Source organism: Rana temporaria, chromosome 1 (genome assembly GCF_905171775.1).
Source record: "Rana temporaria chromosome 1, aRanTem1.1, whole genome shotgun sequence".
NCBI lineage: Eukaryota > Metazoa > Chordata > Amphibia > Anura > Ranidae > Rana > Rana temporaria.
The window spans coordinates 184,703,379-184,718,070 of record NC_053489.1 but is presented as its reverse complement, the minus strand read 5'-3'; the positions used below and the strand labels follow the sequence as shown (position 1 = coordinate 184,718,070).

General features: G+C 42.9%; 1 protein-coding gene across 1 annotated transcript in view; it reads right to left on the bottom strand.

The window, feature by feature from the left end:
- The window catches only part of ATP6V0A2 (ATPase H+ transporting V0 subunit a2), a 96,890-nt gene that overhangs the window by 63,138 nt on the left and 19,060 nt on the right, over nucleotides 1-14,692 (bottom strand). Inside the window, exon 4 of the mRNA XM_040347335.1 lies at nucleotides 3,640-3,777. Coding sequence (XP_040203269.1) covers nucleotides 3,640-3,777 — 138 coding nt within the window. The remainder of the gene's footprint in view (nucleotides 1-3,639; nucleotides 3,778-14,692) is intronic.

Genomic DNA, 14,692 nt, shown 5'->3' with positions numbered 1-14,692 from the left:
GTGGTATTTAACCACTTCAATACCCACCCATCTCCCATCCTGGGTGGACGTCATATGACGTCCTGGGCTTCCCGGCCATATAGGGGGGCACACGCCTGCCGCATCGCTCGGGACCCGGTGCGTGTGCCGCACCTGCGATTGCACGTGATCATGGCAGGACCGTGGATCTGTGTGTGTAAACACACAGATCCACGTCCTGGCAGAGGTGAGAAGACCGATGTGTGTTCCCAGTACAGAGGAACACAGATCGGTCTTCTCATCTTGCGAGTCCCCTCCCCCTACAGTTAGAATAACTCACTAGGGAACATATTTAACCCCTTGATAGCCCCCTAGTGTTAACCCCTTCCCTGCCATTCACATTTAAACAGTACTCAGTGCAGTTTCATAGCACCAATCACTGTATAAATGTGAATGATCCCAAAAATGTGTCACAAGTGTCCGATATGTCCGTCGCAATGTCACGGTCACAATAAAAAAATCGTAGATCGCCACCATTACTAGTAAAAAAATAAATACAAAAAAAAATCAAAAAAAAAAAGGATATTTATTAAATAAAAAAAAAAGGTAAAAAATATTGTTTTTTTTCCCTAAATTGTCGCTCTTATTTTTTTTAAAAGAGCAAAAAATAAAAACCGCAGAGGTGATCAAATACCAAAGGAAAGCTCTATTTGTGGCGTAAAAAAAACCCTACAGATTAATTTGGGTACAGCGTTGTATGACCGTGCAGTTGTCATTTAAAGTGCAACATCGCTGAAAACTAAAAATTGGTCTGGGCAGGAAGAGGGTGAAAATGTCCTGTATTGAAGTGGTTAATTGACACTGGGATTTTTTATTCTTTGCAAAAAATTTCAAAATTTTCTGTCATTTTTCGTTGGTTTAGCAAATAAATACCGTATTTTCCGGCGTATAAGACGACTTTCTGGATGCAAAAACATGCATCCAAAGTCGGGGGTCGTCTTATACGCCGGGTACGGTCTCAGGACTCACTTTTTTTCCCCAGCGCTGAGTCTCCCATGCTGCGATCGCGATCGTGAAGGATTTCAAAGCCGCGCCTTCACTGCAGAGTGTTCTGTGATAGGAGGAAGAAAAATCTTCCCAGCAGCGCCTCTGTTCTTTGTTCCTCCTATCACAGATGCCTTCTCATCCTCGGACGAGATGAGAAGACGTCCGTGATAGGCGGAAAACATAACAGAGGCGCTGCTGGGAAGATTTTTCTTCCTCCTATCACAGAACACTCTGCAGTGAAGGCGCGGCTTTGAAATCATTCGCGATCGCAGCATGGGAGACTGTCAGCGCTGGGAAAAAAAGTGAGTGTTATTGCAATGGGGGGGCAACAAGTTCAGGCACAGTGGGGGCAAGTGATGGCAATGTGGGGGCATGTAATGGCACAATGGCAATGTGGGGGCATGTAATGGCACAATGGCAAAGAGAGGGGCAAGTGATGGCAATGTGGGGGCATGTAATGGCACAGTGGCAATGTGGGGGCATGTAATGGCAATGTGGGGGCATGTAATGGCAATGTGGGGGCATGTAATGGCACAGTGGCACAGTCTGGGCATGTAATATAATGGCACAGTGAGTAATGTAATGGCACAGTGAGTAATGTAATGGCACAGTCTGGGCATGTAATGTAATGGCACAGTGAGGAATGTAATGGCACAGTCTGGGCATGTAATGTAATGGCACAGTGAGTAATGTAATGGCACAGTCTGGGCATGTAATGTAATGGTACAGTGAGGAATGTAATGGCACAGTCTGGGCATGTAATGTAATGGCACAGTGAGGAATGTAATGGCACAGTGAGATTTGAAAAAGCCTGTTCCTGTCAGCGGTTCTGGCTCCCCCTCATCTTCCAGAAAGACAGTAAGAAGGGGGTAGTCTTATACAGTGAGTATATCCCAAAATCAATTTTTTTCCTGGAAAATTAGGGGGTCGTCTTATACGCCGGGTCGTCTTATACGCCGGAAAATACGGCAATTGTTCTTAATAAATTTCGGACAACATTTATTCTGCTACATTTCTTTGGTAAACATCACCCAAATCAGTGTATATTTAGTCTGTAGGAAAGTTACACAGTCCACAAACTATTGTATAGATCTGAAAAACTGATCAATCCTGATGTACCGAGGGCCCATCTAATTTCTTGAGGCCCAAAAATGTCAGCACGGTACAGAATCAATCCGTCAAAATGATCCGTTTTGGAATGTAGACAGTCCAAGATATTTAGTAAGAGGCATTAAGAGATTTTCAAAGTTATATTTTTTTATTTCTTAAATACTGTCACCAGTGCAGTATGGCGTTCTATAACTGGCGTGGCGGTGATAAGGGATACTAATAGTATGCCAAAAAAAATATTTTACATTTTATTATATTTAATATTTTTTGTAAAAACACACTTTGACCAGAGCAATATACAGTAATGTTACCATAGTGGCATTGTACTACTTTGGGGTAGTGATCAGGATTTTTTTCCTTATTTACACATAGCACTATGTGCTATAAACAAACATTTTACTGAAATAAATTGACTTTGTTTTGTCATGATAAGCTGTGATTCGCAACAGCTGATCACATGGCACAGATGGGCTGTGATTGGCCCAATCTGTACCATGTGATGTCCAATCACAGCTAGCAACACAATTATACTCAACGGATGGCTTAAAAAGGAAGCCATCCCTTGTTTACGTCTGTCATGTGACCTGCTTTGATTGGTTACATGGTACTGGCAGCAGGCTGGGTACAGTGATGAGTCATACTTGCCTACTCTATTGCAGTAGTTTTGTACAGAGCAGCCCTGATCCTCCTCTTCTCTGGTCACCCACTAGCTCTCCGGGCCCCTTCCTCCTGCTGATTGCCCTCAAAGGAAACAGCTTGCTATGGCGGCATCCAAGGAGGCTTGCTCCCAAGCCCCTGCTCTGTGTCTCCATTCACACCTGGAGCGTGGCTCGGCCCCTCCCCTCTTATTGGCTCACCGTCTGCGATTGACAGAGTAAATTGCTCCCACTACTGTGTCGGCCAATAAGGAGGAATGGACCCAGGAGAGCCACTGGATCGAGATGGAGTTCAGGTAAGTAAGTATTAGGGGTGCTGCTACACATAGAATGTAATTTACCTTAATACCTAGAATTTACAACCACTTAAAAAAAGGTGACTGACATTATTATTTTTCATTTATTGTATGTTAAAAGTAATATTAGCACTGGGTCATTTAACCCCCCCCCCCCCCAACTTCCTGGAAGTGTCTTTTTTTTTTTTTTTAACTGACCACCCAACCAAACCTGGAGCATCGGAACCATCCTGTGAGTGTGTGTCCTGGAGAAGATCGCCTAGAGAGTTGCTGACTTGGATGCTCCGAGTTCTATGAAGGGCAAGAAGAGGTGCTAGGGCCTTTGTAAATACCCTGGGAGTGGAGGAGCAGTAGCACAGGATTATATGAATGAAGGAGCTGAATAGAAAGGTTTGCATAGTCAAGCACTCTTGATGAGCGCATGTGGCAGCTCACATAGTTCCGTTAGACCTTCACAGAAACGAAAGGTTTAGTTATTTTGACTGCAAATGTTTCTATTAAAGTGGGGTTGCCCTTTAATAAGTTAAAGTTAGCAAAAGGCTGAACAGAATAGCATATTAATATATGAATACCTCGGATGATTTCTGCACAAAGTCCCTGGTTACTCTCAGCATGTGTGTATACTCGGTTAATTCCTGGAGGTTTTTTTGTAACTTTTCTTTGTTCTTATTTACTTCCCTTAATTCAGATTCTAGTTTCTGCAACTGTTCCTAGAAGACAGAATATGTAGTAGGGTAAGAAGCATGTTAATGATTAAAGCGATTTTAAAGGCTCTTTGTTTTTTCAGTAAAAACAACAAACATGTTATACTTACCTGCTCTGTGCGGTTGGTTTTTCACAGAGCAGCCTGGATCCTCCTCTTCTTCTCCCTCCCTTAGCAGCTTGCTATGGGGGCACCCGAGCTGAGCTGCAGCTCCGTGTATCCATTAAGACACAGAGCTGCGGTTCGGCCCTGCACCATCTCTCCTCATTGGCTAACTAACTTGATTGACAGCATCAGGAGTCAAAGGTGTCGCTGCTGTGTCTCAGCCAATGAGGAGGGGAGTCCTAGATGGCTGAGGCAGTCATGGACATGGTTGGATAGAGCTGGAGATCAGGTAAGTACTAGGGGGGGCTGAGGTGGGCTGCTGCACACAGAAGGTTTTTTATGTTCATGCATAAAACGCATGAAGATAAAGAAGCTTCTGCCTTTCCAACTCCTTTAATAAAACCCTTCCCTTAAATCAATGTTCTGCTCTGCATTTGTAAACAAGACCATCAGCTATTAATTTTACTATAAACAGTAAAGTACTTTAATGAAAGCGTGACTTACGGATGACTCCTCTAGAGCGAACCCTGATGCAGAAGGATTTGTGTACAAATGGCAATCAAAGCGGAATCTTTAATTGGGCGAATGGCAGGTTTTAAGTCCTTTTACAAGAAACCCTGGTACATGTTGCCCAAGTCTAGCCACTGGGCAGACGACAGAGGATTAAAGCCAAAAATACAAATTTCCAGTGCGGTGAGGTTTAAAAGAACTAAGGAGCTTTCACAGGTTCTCATCAAGAGTGCCCGTCTATGCATGTCCTTTCTGCCCAACTCTGCCATTCATAGTCATACGTCAACTTCTATGAATAGAAAACAATGAATGGAGAAGCAGCCCTATCAAATCATCCGCTTGTCCTGCATTGATCAATTTGCATTCATAGACACTGTAGTAACTGTACCGCTTCTATGAACAGTGGAGATGATTGGAAAGGGTGGCCAACTGGCCATAGTGGGGCACTCTTAAGTTCCATTAACCCCCACCGCACTGGAGAGGAGTATTTTTGGCTTTAAATTCTCCATCACCTCCCCAGCGGCTAGACTTGGGCAAACGGTACCAGAGTTTGTGTTTCTATAAGCCCCTGCCACAAAGGAAGATTACAGTGGTGGGGGTGGATCAGGGGCATGGACAGAGGAAAATTTCACCTAACAAAAGAAGAGCTATGAGCACAAGTGACACATCCTACTGACTAAGTTATGTCCCTTGTGCTGATTTTTAGGGTTAATAAGTTTGGCTGCACTTAGGTTTTATTAACATAATAAAGCAGTACTAAAGCCAAAAATACCACCATATCACCTCCACTCCAACATACACAAGAACCTCCACCAGATTCACCCTTGCTTTTTTCCAAGTGTTTTTTCTTTGGTTGTTTTTGTTGGCTTGCATGGGATGACGAAACGTTGTGGTTACACCATGCCAAGAATGTACCCTGATTTGAACATGTGTAGCCCAGGGTACATTTTAAAGAAGACTGAGAACAGGCAGTTACAGTTGCATGTCTTATGTGCAATAAATGGCCTCGCCTCCCATCACTGCAGCACAACTCATTAGCTCCTAATCCGCTTCTCCCTTATACAGTCTACACTCTGCTGGGAATGCAAAAGGTTTTTTCTTTGAGTTCTTATGATTAACACCTATAACGCAAAGGCTATTAAGATATTGAGTAGGTTAATTACAAGCTGAAATGAAAGAACATTTAAGAGATGGCAATTATAGAGTTAAAAAAAATACAGATACTACACAATGACAGATCTCTCTCTCTCTCTCACACACACACACATACACATATATACACATACATATACACACACACACACAAAGTTAGGTCCATATATACCGTGTTTTCCCGAAAGTAAGACCTAGTGCTATTTTCCAGGAGGGCTGCAGTATAAGCCCTACCCCGAAAATAAGCCCTAGTTTGAGGTGCGTGTGTACTCCTATAATCCTCTCTGATATGGCAGTGTGCTGTGTATGTGTCTCTTTGATCTACGGCAGCAGTGTCAGGTGCCTTTGTTACAGAGCGGCACTCAGCCCATCTCCCTGCTGGTCTCTAATGATCCTGTCCTGATATAATTGTGTTAATTGGATCTCAGGTGCGGAGGTTTCTCAGGTACGAACCAACAGTCACTCTATTAACTTAATAAAGAGTTAATGGTTTTATTCATCACAACCTCATATAGAATTCCAAAGTAATCAAGGTGCTTATTGCCTCATAAGCCTATGTTATGTACCAATCAATAATATCAAAGGTATGTGAATGAGCAGGTAGTGTATGTTCTTATTAGAAGTAAGAAAAATATAGTCTCTGGTTCAGTACAGTGCTAGTGAATCAAGTAACATTGCTATTAGCAACCATAGCGATGAGTATTCAATCCCAATGTCCGTAAGTCAGGTAAGGTTAACTATAAATATGCAGAGTTCCTTTTAGGGTACAGCTAAATACACCTAGAGTGCTATTAGCATGGAAAGAAAAGGATACTTGCGGTACTGCTGTCTTCACAAGAGAAGGTTGTAGACTGAGTGCCTTGCTGCAGATTATTCAGAAGGAATCCTCCCTGTTGCCAGTGGACATGGGCTGGTTAGGAATGCCTGTAGAGCTGCAGCCTGAAGGGGGGTTGGACTGATGCCTGGAGCGGTAGTGCAGGTCCCAATGGTGGATGGGGAGAGTCTGGATGCTGGAGCAGGTTCTCTGGGGAGTCTCCAGTTGCTTCAGGTGACGGCAGGGGTCCAACAGAATAGTGGAACCCCCTGCCGTCATTAGTGGCAATTTAAATAGCCGCCGGGCGCGGGAAACAGCGCAGCACGCTGGAGCGCACTTCCGCGTTCCAGCGTGGAACGCAAACAGTGGCGCGGCGGAAGTGACGCGGCCAGAGTTGAGAGAGGAGCGCAGCCGAGGGAGAGAGGTAAGGCTGCGCTCCTGTTGTATAGAATAACGCCAGTGGCGTTACATACTCCCCTCCTCAAGGGGGCACCACCAGTGACAATATTAGGTGATGGACGAGTAGGATACCTTCGATGAAATTGTCTGATAAGACGGGGAGCATGAAGGTGAGAACTATTTTCCCAAGAATCTTCAAGTTGAGAGTAGCCTTTCCATCGTATTAGATATTGAATGAGAGAACCTCTTTTTCTAGAGTCTAAAATCTTTTCAATCTCGTATTCAGTCTCACCCATGATTTCTACTGGAGGAGGAGGACGTGAAACCCTGTTAGAGAATGGGTTGGGTACGTATGGCTTAATCAAAGAAACATGAAAAACAGGATGGATTTTCCAATCAGGAGGTAACTGTAGTTTTACTGCATTTGAATTGATGACATGAGAGATGGGGTAGGGGCCAATGAATTGACGACCCAACTTTTTCGAAGGTAGATTTAAGCGTAAATTTCTAGTAGAAAGCCATACTAAATCACCAATTTTATAGGAAGGAGGTACTGATCTGTGAAGATCATAATTACGTTTTTGTCGTGACTGAGCAGCTTCTAAATTTGAACGTAAAATAGGAAGTGTGTTCTTTAGAATAGTGAGATATTGGTCTACTGCAGGTACATTGTTTGAGAGGAAGGAGCTTGGTAAGTTGTTTGGGTGAAAACCATAGTTGGCAAAAAATGGTGAGAATTGGGATGAAGAGCTGGTAGCATTATTATATGCGAACTCTGCGTGGGGAAGTAGTTGATACCAGTCATCCTGAAGATGGGTACAATAACAACGCAAATATTGTTCCAAGATCTGGTTGATGCGTTCCGTCTGTCCATTTGTTTGGGGATGGTAGGCAGTAGACATCCGATGATCAATCTTTAATGCATTACACAGAGCCTTCCAGAATTTGGAGATGAATTGGGATCCACGGTCTGAGATAATCTGAGAAGGTAAACCATGCAGTTTGAGAACATTACTGATGAAAGTTGTTGCTGTCTCAAGAGAGGTTGGTAGATTTTTTAAAGGAATGAAGTGTGCCATCTTTGTTAGTAGGTCAACAGTGACCATAATGGTATTTGCACCATTTGATCTTGGAAGATCGACTATAAAATCCATTGACACAACCTCCCAAGGTCTATTGGGTATTGGTATGGATGCTAGAAGACCAAATGGAGGTTTTCTTGAGAGTTTGTTGCTGGCACAAGTTTCGCAGGAATTAACATATTCTTGGACCATCTTAGCTAAATGGGGCCACCAGTAATGTCTTTTTACAAGATGTATTGTTTTAGTAATTCCAGGGTGACCAGCTAATGGAGAATCATGTAGTTGTTTCAGTAGTAGCAATTGTAATTTTGGAGGAACATATAATTTCTTGTTGTAGGTATATAATCCATCTGATTGCTTTAGGACTCCTTTGGGTAAGTCAGATGCATCTGTAGGAATAGACTGGGAGAGTAGTTGTTTGAAAGAAGTGGTTAAGCCAATGAAGCGATTTGAAGGTATGATAGAGTGTGGTGGAGTTTCAGTAGTGTGATCTTCATACATGCGAGATAAAGAATCTGCCTTTAAATTTTGTGTACCTGGTCTATAAGAAATATAGAAATCAAATCGGTCAAAGAATAAACTCCACCTGACTTGACGGGCGGACAAGGTTTTACAGACCTTTAAATGTTGTAGATTTCTATGATCTGTTAGTATGGTGATCGGATGTGTGGATCCCTCTAGAAGATGTCTCCAATTGGCTAAAGCATCTCTAATTGCAAGGAGTTCTTTCTCTCCAATTGAGTAGTTTTTCTCTGCGGACGTTAAAGTTCTAGAATAGAAGGCCACTGGATGTAGAGGTTCAGACAAGTTTTGTTGTTGGGAAAGCACTGCGCCTAAAGCGAAATGTGAAGCATCGACTTCTAAAGTAAAATGAAATGAGGGATTAGGTAGTTGTAGGATCGGAGCAGTAGTGTAAGATAATTTGAGTGAATCAAATGACCTTTGAGCTTCATTTGTCCATTTGAAGAGTGTATTTTTGCTTGTTAATGTATTCAGGGGTTTGACAATCTGTGAGAAGTTTCTAATGAATTTTCGGTAGTAATTTGAGAAACCAAGAAAGCGTTGCAATGCTTTCCTAGAATGGGGGATTGGCCAGGAAAGAATACAATCAACCTTTGAAGAATCCATCTGTATTCCTTCTGGAGTAATTTGATACCCGAGAAATGAAATACTGGACTGACTAAAAACACATTTTTCAAGCTTAACGTAAAGGCAATGTGTTCTGAGTCTACCCAAGACCCATCTTACATGCTTAGTGTGTTCTTCAAGAGTATCAGAGTAAATCAGGATGTCGTCTAGGTATATTACAACACAGATGTCTAGTAAATCACGAAAAATGTCGTTAATAAACCGTTGGAAAGTTGCTGGTGCATTACACAAACCAAAAGGCATTACCAAATACTCAAATAAACCATAACGGGTTTTGAATGCAGTTTTCCACTCGTCCCCGGGACGGATTCTGATTAGATTGTAAGCACCTCTGAGGTCTAGTTTTGTAAAGATCTTGGAAGTCTGTAGCCGTTCTATAAGTTCTGGAATAAGTGGCAATGGGTAGCGATTTTTTATTGTGACGTTGTTCAATGATCGATAATCGATTATAGGTCTGAGTGAACCATCTTTATTCTTTACAAAGAACATGGCTGCACTAGCCGGGGAAGTAGAAGGTCTTATAAAACCCTTTCTAAGGTTATCATCAAGATAATCCTTGAGGTTAACGAGTTCAGGCTGTGAGAGTGGATAAATACGTGCGGTGGGGATTGGAGCGTCTGGGATTAGATCAATAGGACAATCATAAATTCTATGAGGTGGGAGTATTTCTGCATTGGTTTTACTAAATACATCGGAGAAGTCCAGTAAATAAGTTGGAAGACCGTCGCAGTTCACAGTAGTTAAAAGGATATTGAAAATGGGATAACAAGTATTTTTACAGTAAGTAGAGTTTAAACTGAGTGAAGTGTTGGACCATTGGAAGGTTGGTTGATGGAGGTGTAACCAAGGTAATCCTAAAACTATTGGGAATAAGGGTGATGGGATGATATCAAAAACAAGGGTTTCAGTGTGTGCATTACCACAAGTAACCAAGAGTGGTGCAGTTTGAGATTGCACTGGACCAAAAGAGGAGATAGATCCGTCAATGAAAGTGACAGACAAAGGAGTTTGCTTTGAAACAAAAGGAATTTTATTTGAGTTAACACAACCTAAGTCAATGAAATTGCCACATGCACCAGTGTCGATCATTGCGTCAATGGTGGTCCTATCTTGGTCCCACTGTAAAGTAAGGGTGAGAAAGATATATTGGTTAGTGGAGCGTGTTGTGGTACTAGCTACATAAGATCTATTAAGGTTAAAATTATTACCTTCAGTCTTATTCTTTAGGATTGGGCAATTAGCCACCATATGGTCAGGGGCGGAGCAGTATAGACAGAGATTGTGGGTTCTTCGCCTTTGTCTTTCAGCTGGGGTCAATGGACCTCTGATTGTGCTGACTTCCATAGGTACCTCTTTTGGGGGGGACCTGGATCTCCTAAATGGTGTTGGTTGATACAAGTTAGCACGTTCAGCCTTCCTTTCTCTGAGACGGCGATCAATAGAGAGGGAAAGGTGCATTAGATCTTCTAAAGAAGCAGGAATCTCAACTCGAGCAAGCTCATCTTTCACAGACTCAGACAACCCTATACGAAATTGATTCCTAAGGGCAATATCAGTCCATAAAGTTTCTCGGCACCAGCATTTAAATTCTGAGATATAATCCTCTACATGTCTTTTTCCTTGTTTCAAATTCCTGATGGTATTCTCCGCTGTGAGTTGTTTGTTAGGGTCCTCGTAGAGGAGAGACATCTCATCTATGAAGGTATTGAAGGCACCCAAGAGATCGCCATGTTCTTCCACATAGGCGTCGGCCCAAACTCTAGGTTCTCCTTTTAAGTATGATATGAGAGTCAGAATTTTAACTCTGTCAGAATAGTAAGTCCTGGGCCGTAAATCAAACATTAAACGACATGAACTAATAAATTGACGGAAATATTTTCTGTCACCTGAAAATTTTTCCGGGGGGCAGACCTTGGGTTCAGGTCGTTCCCTAGGCTGAGCAAAATTTTGATTTCGGAGGACCTCATTTTCTAACCGGAGGTCATTCAAATTACCAGTGAGAGTGTCCACTCGTTGTGACAGTCCCACTAAGTGGTTTGCGAGTTCCGCTGGATCCATTTAATTTTTTAGGTTCCACTATTATGTAATGATCCTGTCCTGATATAATTGTGTTAATTGGATCTCAGGTGCGGAGGTTTCTCAGGTACGAACCAACAGTCACTCTATTAACTTAATAAAGAGTTAATGGTTTTATTCATCACAACCTCATATAGAATTCCAAAGTAATCAAGGTGCTTATTGCCTCATAAGCCTATGTTATGTACCAATCAATAATATCAAAGGTATGTGAATGAGCAGGTAGTGTATGTTCTTATTAGAAGTAAGAAAAATATAGTCTCTGGTTCAGTACAGTGCTAGTGAATCAAGTAACATTGCTATTAGCAACCATAGCGATGAGTATTCAATCCCAATGTCCGTAAGTCAGGTAAGGTTAACTATAAATATGCAGAGTTCCTTTTAGGGTACAGCTAAATACACCTAGAGTGCTATTAGCATGGAAAGAAAAGGATACTTGCGGTACTGCTGTCTTCACAAGAGAAGGTTGTAGACTGAGTGCCTTGCTGCAGATTATTCAGAAGGAATCCTCCCTGTTGCCAGTGGACATGGGCTGGTTAGGAATGCCTGTAGAGCTGCAGCCTGAAGGGGGGTTGGACTGATGCCTGGAGCGGTAGTGCAGGTCCCAATGGTGGATGGGGAGAGTCTGGATGCTGGAGCAGGTTCTCTGGGGAGTCTCCAGTTGCTTCAGGTGACGGCAGGGGTCCAACAGAATAGTGGAACCCCCTGCCGTCATTAGTGGCGATTTAAATAGCCGCCGGGCGCGGGAAACAGCGCAGCACGCTGGAGCGCACTTCCGCGTTCCAGCGTGGAACGCAAACAGTGGCGCGGCGGAAGTGACGCGGCCAGAGTTGAGAGAGGAGCGCAGCCGAGGGAGAGAGGTAAGGCTGCGCTCCTGTTGTATAGAATAACGCCAGTGGCGTTACAGTCTCCTCCTCTTTCTCCCGGCTGTCGGCGGGGGATCTCGGGGCCCCTCCTTTCTCTGCAGTCACGGAAGGTACAGTCGTCTCAGTGCAGAGGCTCAGCACTAAATCAACATGTTACACTGTGTGCATACCGATACTCCTGTCTCCACAAGATATCGTATTTAACTCACGTGATCCATACAGACTTAAAGCGGAGGTTCACCCAAAAATCCACTTTTTGACATTAGCTGTAGCATACTGCTAACATCTGCAGTATGCGTTTTTTTTTTTTTACTTGTACTTATCGTTATATGAGCCCTTGTTTTCCGGCTCTGAGCGGGGAATCCTGCGGGGAATGGGCGTTTCTAAGCGAAGAGGAGTTGATTGACGGCTGCTAAGGCGCGTCTTGGCCTCTGTTTAATCTTCAACTGCCATGTGCTGTACATGTGATCAGTTATGACACCAGCCATTGGATGGTTTGACAGTTTGCTTGAGAGCACAACCAATGTGACAGTTAGCATTCCCGGCATGCCAGGAATGTAACTGCTTTTTCAAACTGTTAAATTGATGGGTTTACTTTCGCTTTAAGGATGCTGGAAAGTTCATTTTGAGGGTGAACCTCCGCTTTAAGCACTAAAATGCTACAGATCTTTCTTTTGTTACATGCCGGGGTGCTCTCTTCCCTGCTCAGAAAGCTGCGGAAGGGGGGGGCTGGGAGAGGTGGAGGAAAGCAGAGCCGAGGCGTTTGGCACCATTGGATTGCAGGGGTACACACATGTATGTATGTATGTATGTATGTAATGTATTGTGTGCTACTGTAACAGCTGTAACAGGATTTTGGCATTTTAACTTTGTTCAAACTGAGGCTTCCTGACAGGGAGGACGAGAAGCAGCACGTTATAAGACCTAGCCCGAAAATAAGCCCTACTGGGTCTTTTGTTGCCAAAATTAATATAAGACCCAGGCTTATTTTCGGGGAAACACGGGTATTTGAACACAGGCACAATTTTCATACTTTTGGCTCTGTATGCCACCAGAATAAAATTGCAGATTTTCAGATTTAATTCAAGGAGATGAACATAAATATCAAGTACAAATTTTAGGAACTGCAACCATTTTATACACAGTACCCAAATTTTCAGGTGATTGACTCGGCCATTGCAGAATATTCCACTTATTTTCCTTCAAAAGCTCCTGGGTTGCTTTTGCAGTGCGTTTTGGATCATTGTCCTTCTGTACTGTGACGTGCTGTCCAATCAACTTTGCTGCATTGGGCTGAATCTGGGCTGACAGTATATCTCTATACACTGCAGAATTCATCTGGTTGTTTGTCACATCAATAAACATTAAATGACCCAGTGCCACTGGAAGCCATGCATGCCCATGCCATCACACTGCCTCTACCACGTTTTACAGATGATGTTGTGTGCTTGGGATCATGAGCTGTTCCAAGCCTTCTCCACACCTTTTTCTTCCTGTCATTCTGGTACAGATTAATCTTCCTTTCATCCATCCAAAAAAAAGCCTTTCCAGCTGTTTTTTGGCAGTCTAATCTGGCTTTTCTATACTTCGGCTTATGAATGGTTTGCAACTTGTGGTAAACTCTCTATATTTGCTCTTGTGAGGTCTTCTCTTGATTGTAGACTTTGACAATGATACACCCACCTCCTGGAGAGTGTCCTACAATTTTCTGGATGTTGTGAATGGGTTCTTCTTTACCATAGAGAGGATCCTGCAATTATTCACCACCGTTGTCTTCCGTGGACATCCAAGCCTTTTTGTGTTGCTGAGCTCACCAGTGCATTCTTTTTTACTCGGAATGTACCAAACTGTTAATTTGGCCACTCCTCATTTTGCTGCCATCTATTTATTTTGTTTTTGAAGCCTTACACTGGTCTGTTTCACTTGCATGGACAGCTCCTTTGAACGCATGATGTAGGTTCACAGCAATAGATTCCAAATATCGCACTAAAGGCCCGTACACACGATCAGATTTTCCAACGGGACTTGTGTGATGACAGACTGTTGTCGGAAAATCCGACCGTTTGTATGCTCCATCGGACAATTGTTGTCGGATTTTCCGCCAACAAATGTTGGATAGCATGCTTTAGAATTTTCCGACAACAAATCTGTGCTGTCTGATTATTCGATTGTGTGTACAGAAGTAGTACAATTACGCATGCTCAGAAGCAATGCTAACCATAACACAACATTAGCAGAAGTTGCCCAAAGGGTGGCGCTAAAGAGCTGAAAAACCATGTTGTTTTGTGTTTGTTGGCCGACAATTCTTTACAGTTTGTATGCAAGACAAGTTCATGGCCAATGCTCAGTCCGTGTAAAATCGGATCGTGTGTACCAGGCTTTAGAATCAACTCCAGACCTTTTACCTGCTTAACTTATGAAGAAATAACAAAAAGAAGTAACCCACACCTGGCCATGAAACAGGTTTTGATTTAAATAGTCCAATTACTTTTGGTCCCTTGAAAGGGGGGGGGGGGTGGCTATTCTTAAAGTGGAGTTCCACCAGGTTTTTGATTTTTTTTTTAATCCTAAAAATCTTTAAAAAAAATAATAATAATTATGTTATACTCACCTGAAAGGGCGGTTGCTATGCAGAAGTAGCTCTTCTGCCTCTTTTTCCACCGCGGAGGGTCTTAAGGCTCATCCTACGACGCTTTGTCTTCTTGTGAATGAGTCGCGCTGCCTTCTGGGAACTGTGTGTATCCCAGGAGGCAGCCGCCCATTCACAAA